This window comes from Lupinus angustifolius, chromosome LG18, assembly GCF_001865875.1.
Source record: "Lupinus angustifolius cultivar Tanjil chromosome LG18, LupAngTanjil_v1.0, whole genome shotgun sequence".
Taxonomy (NCBI): domain Eukaryota; kingdom Viridiplantae; phylum Streptophyta; class Magnoliopsida; order Fabales; family Fabaceae; genus Lupinus; species Lupinus angustifolius.
The window spans coordinates 4763080-4774985 of NC_032026.1; the positions used below are offsets into that span (position 1 = coordinate 4763080).

The following is an 11906-nucleotide window of genomic DNA, read 5'->3' on the forward strand; positions in this document are numbered from 1 at the left end:
CCCCTTAATTATACACCTTGATAATAATTAATACAAAAAAAAAATAACTTGCTCTTGTGTTTTTAGTATAACTAAGAGTATCTCTCATCGTATGGATAAAGAATTGATCTTTTTCAGGGTGTATGGTGAAATGTTAACTTAATTTGCAATCTTAATATCATTCAACTCCTTTGTAAATGCTGAAATGCAACTTGAACTACGTGAAATCAATCCTTTCTTCAACCCTTCTTTATCCCTTGGGCTAATGGACTTAGCCCTAATTCTACAATCTTCTGTGCTCTTTTTCAGCATCTCTTTCATTGCCTGAGCTTGAAACAGAACAGGGAAAGCTCTCCCATATTTGTTGAAACTAACACATGCACTTATATGTGCACTTAAAGCATCTTCTTTTTTTCCTCCATTTTTCTCTAACTCTTCCTTCACTGCTTCAGAACACAATCCACACACAAACTTCCCAAAGAACTTATCACGCATGAGGTTGATGTATTCTTGTGTGCACTCCTCACACATACCACAACACTCACACTTTGCATCTTCAACTTCAGATATTGGTGCTAGTTTTAAATCATCAATCACTTCTTTGGTGGTTAGCTCAAATGAGATGTCTGAGATTGTTCTTTGAAGGTGCTCATATGAGAGCTTTGGTGGCTTGGATATGTTGCTGTTCTTGCAGAAATCAGCTCTAGGTAAAGAATCTCCATGTGGTGCCATTTCAACTTGATGATGCTAAATAATGGGTTTGAGAAGAAAATTTGAAATGTGTAACACTCTTCAGAAGGGGCTTGAGTTTTGAATATATATAACTAAAGAAGAAGGTATAGTCCTATTTATAATGATTGTTCTACTTGGTTGTGGTAAACCTAACATTGTAGCTTGAAAACTTGAGTGGATCTAAAAAATTCAAATGTCAGTGTCCATGGTCATGAACATGCTAGACTTTTGGAGAATGGTTTAATGAGAAAACAAAGGGTTATTTAGCTTTTGGAAATTTGAAGTGAATGTTTATCTAATCTGAAAGATACTTGTCATTGTTTTCTGTTACCTATACTTTTACTAGGGTTTGTAGTGTACTTCAGTGCTTGGTAGTTGTGGCTCCAAGAAAAAGGTGATGAACACATGCAGCAAGCAAGGTTCACCTGCATGATTTCTTTATTTGGATCANAAATCATCTTCACAACACACAACATCTATTTCATTTACACATATATTGTCAGTGCATTCTTGGTGAGAATTCTTGTTCCATTTAAGAGAGTATTTGTATGAAAAATATTGTCATTTGTCCTCATCATTATAAGATGATTTCTTGTACTCTTCTTTTTTTACATAGTGATAGTGGAATTTTGCTCTTGATCGCCCGTGGTTTTTTTCCTCTCACACTGAGGGGTTTTTCCACGTTAAATCTTGTGTGTTATTTTCTTTATCCTTTACTTCCTTCTCTTTTGTTCTCAATTGATTCAATCCTGTGCTTCCGCATTATGCTCTATCCTTAACAAGCTGATTCAAACTTAGAAGAAGTAACACCAGAAACATGTGCAGAAAGATATAAAACACTACTAAATATATCCCTAAACGTTCTGGTATTATTTAACAGGCTAACCTACCGCTTACTATGTACCCACCACCCGTACTAAAGAGAACCACCTATATGATGACTATGCTATTGACTGAAAGCCTTGAATCCTTCCCAGCTTCGGTGACTATGAGCTACAGGGAAACCACTCAAGGTATTTTCTTGAATGGACAACCTCCTCAATAAGATGAATAATAACAAAAATATGCCCCTTGTCCGTGAACTGCGAAAAAATCAGAGAATCAATTTTCATCATAATCATTCTAGAAATACACATGAATTTTGTTATGTGCAAAACCATTCTTGATTGGAACACTTGCAGAAAGTTTTTATCATTATCTAAAATATTCAATGAGTATTGTAATAATTGGATGATGACTGTAAAGCAAGAATAACTTCCATCATACATGATCTTTTTGTTCCTACACACTTACTTTATTTGAGTTACCCACGAGATTTGTAATTATTTGTCGAAATCTTCCTAGATAAGAGGAATATTACCTCTACTCCTTTTTCTTGAGACTTCTCCGAAAATAGTGACATTACGTCATCCAAAACTCCCCGTAAGTCAAAGAGCACTCACTACCTCAAGCTCTAGCTTACCAGCTTCAATCTTTTCCTAGTCCAAAACCTCATTTATAAGTGATACCAAACTTTTTCCACTCCCCTGTGTAGTTCTGACAAATTCCTGCTGAGTTAAATTGAGATCTGTGCCCATAAGCATATGCAACATCCCTCAAAATCCAATTTTAGAGTAACTCGAGAAGCTCTTCTTTTTTGTTATATGTATGTAATTAAGCAAGTTGAGAAACATTGCATACCTGAGATTTTGCAACGTCAGCTACCTCAGCTCATTTTTTAAGCTCTATTATCTCACGGTAATCATCTTCTACTTTCACAACAAGATTCATTGTGGCATGGAAAATATGTCCAACAAGGAGTGCAATGACAAGGATGCCAATTGAAGTGGTTATTGACAACCATGGCCATGGTGGTTTCTGTTTGAACCTGTGTTACCATCAAACATAAATTCATCAATTATTCAAGTTTTTGACCACTTTCACATTTTTATCTTTCTACTATATTAAAATAAATTAGACTCAATGACTTCCAAGGAAAAAAAAGGTGTTAAAATTCCAGATAAAACAACTCAAAATCGGGCATTCCTAATATAGTACTATGACATTAAACCACCTCGTATTAAATAGCATCTTCTACTTTATTTTGCAGAAGGACAAAGATGCAAAACTCCTTCTGCAGCATTACTCTTACATGCAGTACATCTCATGCTTCCTGAAAGGGTCTCCAAAGTTAAGAGTGCTGACATGATAAAATGTATCCCCTTGAAACATTCGAACCATACATAGCAATGGGATAGGTGAGATTTGTAATGTCATAAACATTAACGATTACCGTTTTTTTGCTAGCAAGGTGCTGAAGTATTCTCTCCACTAATGACTCAACATCAAAGACTCCACCAAGATACATGCACAAGTGGTGAAGAGTGAAGACATTAAAATACTACTCTCTTACAAAGACTGGTTACCTCAGAACTTTTCATTACCAAAAGGGAATGAGCTAAATAATATGAAAGGTTAAAAAAGCTAATGAAATGTCAAATCCAACAAACTCCAATATATATATTACATGCACACCCATTAGTTACTTGAATCCTTTCGTTTGGGGTTGCATTTGATGGAAGATCTCTCTTCTAGACAACGAATGTCAGGATGACTCCTAGACGAATTTTTTTGTGTGCAGCCTGAAGGATGCGGTTAAAACCCTTTGCCCGATTCTTTTGCACGCACAACGTTCTAACGGTCTTCCTGTTAATGAACAAGTGAATAACAATGACAACTGGCAACCATAGTTTCTAATGTGATTGCCATAGATTTAAAACTTAAAGTATCAAACATGAACAATTTGTTTCAATATAAGCTTTGTGATATGCACAAAATAAGAGAATATTCGTGTATAATATTATTTCCACTACAAGTACTCCTATTGTGACAGATAAGAGAAAGGAAGGGTGGAGGAGTACAGAAACAAAAATCTGAGAGAAATGAAGTTTTGATTTCGAAATATATTCGGAAAACATAATAAAAGACGACTAATAAAAGTCCAGTCAAAAACTGTATTACCAGAAAGCTAGTGCTTAGAATGGATGGATGTAACCATGATATCTAATACTGTATAGCATTTCACAAATTTGATAATTAATTATAAATGTTTCGAATATAAGTGAGGTTTAACAATGTTAGCCGACAAATTTAGTGCTCCAAATAAAATTGATTCTACAAGAAAATATTGCAGCATCCTACCTTTCCAGAAAGCACATCAACAGAATCACCTTTGGAGGAGTATGACAGGAGCATATTCTTCTTGAATGGGGGATGGCTCCAATTTCTATGGATCATAATCATCCTTTTCTACTTGTTTCTCCTCCATAGTATCCATCCTCTTTATAATCCACCCTTGTTGCTTCTCAAATTGTTCCCTTTCAGAATTGAGCATCCTTAGAAGTTACAGCATATGCAACACCCTTGTAAGAGGCCTCTCGAAAGCAGTTCTTTCTGTGTACCTAGGAAAATTTCTCTGCAATTTCTGGAAGTTAGATTGATTTGTTGACAACTAATTATCTCAGGTTAGTAGAAAATGGAATCTTTTCTATCAAAGAGGTAAAAAAGGAAATCAGGGTTTTGCTCCAGAGATTCAAACTCAGTTTACCTTTATTAACAAGATAAGATAACATGAGTTAGGACCCTAATAGTTTAACAAAAACCAAAATGGAAAGAAATTCAGTTAGACACTAGATTAATGGTAATAATGAAATAATAACTAAGCCTCAATTTATCCAAATCAAGCAATTAAGGTATACGATATGTTGGTACCATAATAAATGAAGACTTTAAACATGAAAAGTAAAAGGTGTGCCAAACAGGCAAATCAATTAATCACTTGTAGGGAGGAATTGAAGTCCTGATCTTGAAGCATCCTAGCCCTCTCATCACACATGCTTGCAAGAGTTTGTTTTTCTCTTATCAATAGCTTGTAAACTCACGCATCATAAGATCCACAAAGACACCATCGTCAGTCTAGTGATTCAAATGGCGGACCACATCTAGTGATACAGTCACAACATTTGCCTCAACTGGATCATACCACAATTGCAGTGTGACACTGAATCACAATGATGCGGCCACATCGGGCCGCAACGCAACTACATTAGACTGCATTGGGGGCATTAGACCGCATCGATTTCAAAAATGTTATTTTACTTAGAAAATAATTCATACTGCAATGGCCACAATCTACACCACAACGAGTACAATGACTACAATTATAATAACCGCGACCATAATTTAAAACATAGTCACCTGATACGTGGTTCTCTTTGCCTCTTTAGTACGAGTGCGGGTACATAGTACACGGTACATTACTCTTCAAATACTGGTATGCTAGGGGTATCTTAAGTATGGTTTCTATAGCTCTTTGCATAGTCATTTCTAGTGTTGCTTCGTGTAGGTTTGAATCAACAGCATAGAAAAAATACCAAAGATAAAAAAGATTTCTTGTTTGTTGTAAGTGAATGTACATTACCAATTATTCTTCTTTTCTTCTGCAACTGTATATATATAAAAATCCAGTTCATTCCTTAAAGGGAATCAATTTGTAGAAGAATCACAAATTGTACGAGAGAACCAATTCACAGTTTACTACCAAAATGAGAGAATTGTGTTTGAATAATTTAAAACACTCCAACCAACGAACCATGCAACCAAAAGCTTCTTCCATAAAGCTCTCTTCAGTTCCTTTGACCCAATATATTGGTAGTAGTGTTGATGGATTTTCCAACCACATATCTTCTCCCACCATTTGAGCTACATCTTCTTGCAACCACCCTCACCCAAAAAACTCATATTTGTGTCCGTAGTTCCACTGCTAAAGAAACAAATGAGGTAAAGTGCAGACACACGCCAAAAACATAGCACTAAAAGTAGATGCCCCACTTTAAATGCTTCATTTGGTTGGAGGGAAGAAAGTAAGAAGATAGAAATATGAGAGAAAGAACTTGGAAAGAGAGAAAAAGATAAGAAAAAGAGAGAAGTTTTGTGTTATTTGGTTGTATAGAAAAAGAAGAGAAATAGGTGATTTTACTCTTTCACTCTTGCTCCCTCATTTTCTCTTTCATACAAGAGAAGAACAAATTTGGGTGGGTCTCACTTCCTCTCTTACTCTCTCCTCTTATATTCTCTCCTTAATCAAAGGAGAGAAAGAAGAACTTTCTCCTCATCTTCTCTTCTCTCCTCTCCTTCTCTTTCTCTCCGACCAAATGAGGGACCAAACCCAACTACATGGAGCAAACTCAACCGCAACAGTAACCAACATAAGTTAAGTAGAAACAATTACAAAATGGTAAACTAGTTAGTTTGAGAGAATCACTGTTCAATCCACATAATCTCCACAAAGAGTAACACCAAAATACTTGAAGTTTTGAACTTGTGAGAGAAGGGAATTTAGGAAATGAACAAGGACATTAACACTCTAACTTGCACTGCAATGAAGGGTGTGAATACTCACTTTTGTCCGGTCCAATGTTCAACGTTTAAAATGAACTCCAGTGTATATTTATTAGAGTTATTTTATGAAGAATTTTGGCATTCAAGTTTAATTATCAACTCATCACACTATTCAGGTACATATATTAACATTATAGGTTTGTTTTTATTTATTTTTGCAATAAAAGACACTTTTATTAATACCCATAAACTGATTTTTGATTTTAATTATATATATTCCTACTTAATTCGAAAATGTGAAATATATAATAAAAATAAAATAACAAATTGATTTCTATTATAATTATTTATATAAATATTTAATCCGAAAATAAAAATAAAAAGTTTATATTAAAACGATAAATGGATTTTGGATGGGAGATAATGCCTAAAGGGGTGGAACCACTTTGTGAAAGTGGGGGTGGTTACCCAGTTTTTAGGAAGAGAGGTTTCCTGGTTTTTTTGATTTTTAAAAGAAAGAAGATTTCAGGAAAAAAAAACCAGCAACACGTAAAAGAGAGAGAGAAAAAGAGTAAAGGAGAGAACATTGAAAAGTGACCAAAGACAAAATTCATTTTAGAGATCATCCGTAGCAAATCCAGAAACCCTGCACCATTAATCCAAAACCAGATCATCTAATAACAAGTCTAAAAACCCCATTCTAAAATTTAGAAACAATGGAAGAGGAGATCATACATTGAAGAAACAGGGAGAACCAAAGTGCAAAGAAAGGAAAGAAGCTAGGAATCTAAAAAGGTCGGTAATCACGTGTACCAATATTTATTTGTTTTTTTTGTTTTCTTTAGTCTTTTAACATGTTATATGTCATCAATTCATTCATTGTGATTCTTTTTTTAGAATTTTTGTTTATTCTTTAGTGTCGTATTATTCTCAAAGGGAAATAAGTCTTCAAAGATTTTCATCCAAGTTTCTAAGAAGTTTTCCTTGCAATCTTTCTATCATGCTTCATTAGTATGTACATAAGTTTTGTATCAAAAATGCATAAAAAAAACACACAAGGAGTAACCCAAAAAAGCAGAAAGTTGCACTAAAACTATTAGAAACCCAATTTATAGCACTGATACAATAAAGATAAAAAAGATTAATTTACCTCTCCTTCAACCATATTCATTCCTTTTTTACAATTTCTCATATTCTCAACATAAACATCATTTTGCCATCACCCCCATAAACCCATGTTCAGGTCTACTCAGTCTATCATTTAACATAGCAAAACAATATTAAGAGAAAATGAAGAAAGAAGACAATTTCAATTCATCATTCCCCTATCCTTCTAATACTTCTAGTTGACCTCGGGGGGGAACCATAGCCGCCACCAGGGCCATAGAACAAGGGAGTTCAGCCATTAGAGCACAAGAACCGCTCCTCACCATCACTAATTACTGCAAACCACCATAGCCAATGAGATCGAGAATCAGAGAAGAAAATACTAGATCAAGAGACGCGAAAGTGAAAGACTTTTTTTTCATCTTACCATTGGAGCCGTGGAGACTCCATGTTCTCCGCCAAACCGTCACCGCTAAACCGTGTTGAGGCAAGCGGTTCGCCCCAAGTTCGTGAGCCATAGCTACCACCGCGAGCAGTGCGGCTCCCTCTGCCATTTCCATCGCCTAAGCCCATTCCTCCATCAATTCACGGTTCCCGAGTCACTAAAAGGGAAGGACCCTCTTGCTGAAATTTCTCAAGTCTTTAATCTAAGAAGATGACCTAACCTTTTTTTAATTACACACTCCCAATATAAGTTGAAGACTTTATGTAGACGCCTAACCCAAAAGCCCACTGGTGTTAAGTTAAGTTTATAAAAAAGGCAAAAAGTTACATCCCTAATTTTTTTAACAGTGAGGATATATTTATTTGCTTTGTTAAAATTAGCTAACAGGGAATGCAATCTCTTTTGGTAAGATTAGTAGTGCGTTATTACATAGTTAGAATTCAATTGATTTCCTTCTTTAAAAAAAAACAAAAAAAGTAGTTAAGTTTCAAATTAATTTCTTAAGCAATATGTTAATTATTAGTTTTAAGATTTAATAGCGGGGTTAAAGCTCATATTGTATCGTTCTTCTCAATTCGAGTCGAGAACCGGTCGCGGTCACTTGTACTGCTTTTGTTATCTATCAAAATGGGAAGAAGGTAAGGAATCAATGTTGATTCTTCGTCTATTAATCCCACTTCAACTAAACTCAAATAAATTCTAAACTTTATTTTAAAGGTAATAATGATAATAATAAATTTTAATTATTTTTGGGATATAATGGTGAAGTTACAACTCATATTGTGTCTTTCTCTTTGTTTCGAGTCGAGAATCAGTCGCGGTCATTTGTAGTGCTTCTTCTATCTATTGAACTAGGAAGAAGGTAAACAATCAATGTTGACTCTTTATCTATTAATTCCACTCTAATTAAACTCAAACCAATTTCTAAATTCTATTTTTAAAATAAGATTAATATTAATGTTTTAATTATTTTTGGATTTAATAGCCGAGGTTACGACTCATATTGCATCTTTCTCCTCATTTCGAGCTGAGAATTGGTCGCGGTCATTTGTACTGTTTCTGCTATCTATCGAAGTGAGGAGAGGGTAAGCAATCAATGTTGACTCTTCGTCTATTAGTTCAACTTCGAATAAATCCAAACAATTTTTAACTTTCTTTTTTAAATCTAACCAAATTAATTTTTTGAGAACTACGTAGTCTTGATTTCCCTATTGCACCCGGGGATACGTAGGAGCAATATGAACTTGTCAGACACAAATAAAAATATAAAAAAATATTTTGTTTAAGAAATTTAATTTAAATAAATTAAGGGTATTCAATGTATGCAATTAGTTAGGGTACCGTTTTATTACGGGCGAATGAAGTGCTAATACCTTCCCCAATTCGTAATCGAATCCCGAACCTGGATATCAAAAATCCAAAAAGCCCAATGTGAGTGGGCTTTAAAGATTTTTCTACATTTTTAACCACAAAATGTAGTGGCGACTCTAAGAGGTCGCGTAACCGAAAATCGGGGCGCGACAGCTGGCGACTCTGCCGGGGAAAGTTTTTTTTAAGAGGGTCAGACCCAATACCACTTTTTGCATGTTTGTTTTATACCCTTATGCCTTCTTTGTTTGTGCAAACTTGTGTATCATATTTATTTATGTATTTATTTATTTATTTTTCGAGTCAATTGATTATTCTTGAACGTACTCACCTATTTCTGGTGCAACTTTTGGGGGGTGGATTTATTTTAAGGTCTATGTGCTTCCTCACACACTCACTTGGTACACTTGAGTTGCACACACCCTACAACCGGGTGTTAGAGATTAAGATTAAGATACGGGAACATCTGCTTTGCCGGTAACTGACCTTGTGTCACATCGGGTATTGGCATGATGAACCACCCAGATTTTTCCCATATATCATGAGTTGGCGCTTGGGGAGCTAGTCTCTTCTCGTAACTAGCTCATGATATATGGTTTCCATTCTTTTAAGATTGGATGTAGTCTGGTGACCTTTAGAAGTCTAGAACTTTATCGAGTCCACTTTAGTCAAGACCTAGCATTCCACCATAGGGTAGCAGCTTTCAGAAGTTCAAAAAAAACCTTACCTTACATAGGACAAAGGAAGCAAACCTTAATCCACTTTCCACTTGCATCAATGCACATCGTGAAACATGATTTACCATCATTCCAAATTATTTTAAATATGTTTGTGATTTTTTCCCCTAATTAAACATGATTTATAACTTACCGCCTATGGGCCCAAATACCCTCGGGACATTTTTATATTAACAAAATTGGATTGTACTTTTTATTTTTTATTTTTAATTCTATGTCAAACATTTTTATTTTATCCTTCATTACATATCATACATCATTACATTTTTATATAACATCACAAATCATTATGTTCATGCATTCAAGTAACATTTTTTTTTATCATCCTTAATAAACAGATTCCTTTTCCGAAAAGAGATCTGCGGTATAGTGAGACATGGAGGGTTGATATTCTTGTTATGGGTCAGAGCAATACTTTATTGGTGAAAAAGGGAGTAAAAGCTGAGGTACAAGGAATAGATGTGAGCTGTTTGATAGAGTTGATTCCATAGATCCCTCAAGATATTCAGAACAAATTTAACAAAGAGTATGGAAGGCTGATTGATCTACTCCTTATCATTGTTGATGCAGATATACTGAAAGTTATGGGTGCCATGGTTTAGTATTGGAGTCCAACTCTAAGAGTATTTGAGTTTCCTAACTTAGATGCGTCACCTACGATCGAAGAATATGAGGTTCTGCTGCATATTCAGGTACGAGATAGAGAGAAAGTTTATTTGTTCACGGAGGCTCAGAATGTTACAGAAGACTTGATAGAGAGGCTCATTGGGGTACGTCCAAGTTCGACTAACATCATCAAACAGGGGATGACCTTTGGGCTCAGATGGAAATTTTTGAAGAAACATATCAGTCAAACAGCGGAGCAAGGAAAATGGGAGTTGTTCAAACCAGCATTCACCTTGGCAGTCTATGGCATGATCTTGTTCCCATTTGTCCATGACACGATTGATCAGGCGGTCATTGATGTGTTCGCGAAGTTCAGGTCGTTTGGAGCCAACCTAGTCCCACCTATCGTGGGAGAGACCCTACTATCGTTCCAAATGTGTCATGAAAAAGGTCATTTCGAGATCCGATGTTGTACTCAATTGTTGTATGTGTGGATGATCACCAGATTCAAACACCATCAGTATCCGGATTGGAGCAGATATCCCCTCTTAAGGTTCAGAAATATTATGGTGAAACCAATGCAGTTGTTGGACTGGAAAAAGTTGTTTAACGAGGTTACTCCTAGGAACTTTGGTACAAAGACTCGCTTCTATGAGAGACACTCATCAATCATGTATTCTTGCGGGGAGTACCCAAATATGATATTAATGGGGCCTCGAGGATGCATTTCCTTCACCCCAGCTCTGATACTTGGTCAGCTCAAATGGGGAATGACACCGGTACGACCCGAACAGCTACATGGGTTCTCCATATGGTACAAAAGCGAGGAGGCCACCAAAGAGAAATTGGACTCAATCAGAAATGCTCTAAAAAGGATTCGTCTTTGTGGGCCAAATGAGTTGGGAGAACACCAGGTCTTTTACACCGATGAATATAAGCTATGGCGCAGTGGAAGACGAAATGGTCAGGATGTCCCACCAATTGCCCAACCACAGAAACCATCTGGTCCAACTGAGAACGAGTTGTTGAAGGAACAGATCAAGCTCTTAGAGGCAAAGCTAGAAGAAGCCAGAGACACACATGACAAGGATAATCTGGGTCCTGAAAAGCTCAACAAAATCATCACCAGTATGAAGAAGGAACAAACAAGCCTTAAAAGGGACTATGCTGAAATGTGCTCTCAGTCAGGAAAGGTTCGCCTAATTCGGACAGTAAAAGAGAAAGATGCAGAGATAGCTGACCATGTCGATCGGTTGAAAGCGCAAAGTCATGCCACACGCAAGGCTCAAGCCAAAGCAAAGTCTCTAGAACTTGAAATAGAGCAGATAAGACAGAGTGAAAGGCAAGCATGGTCTACTGTTAAAGACTATCAGTTGATATTGGGTGAAGGACACCAGAAAGAAGATAATCTTAAAGCCAGCCTCGAAGCTTCAGAGAAAGACAAGTCATCTATCAGAACAACTTTGAAAATTCAGAACTGCATATGATGAATTAGTGGCTAGCCAGGAAAATTGGTCAGATAATTGGAAGGGAGTACTCGAAGAAAGTCAATG

At 36.0% G+C, this 11906-nt stretch overlaps 1 protein-coding gene and 1 pseudogene across 1 annotated transcript; both read right to left on the reverse strand.

Moving 5' to 3' along the window:
• On the reverse strand, positions 124 to 770 carry LOC109332690. Its single transcript, XM_019567715.1, has one exon. It carries the CDS (start codon positions 709 to 711, stop codon positions 139 to 141), a length of 573 nt encoding a protein of 190 aa, XP_019423260.1. The 5' UTR covers positions 712 to 770; the 3' UTR covers positions 124 to 138.
• LOC109332483 lies at positions 1409 to 7770 on the reverse strand (annotated as a pseudogene).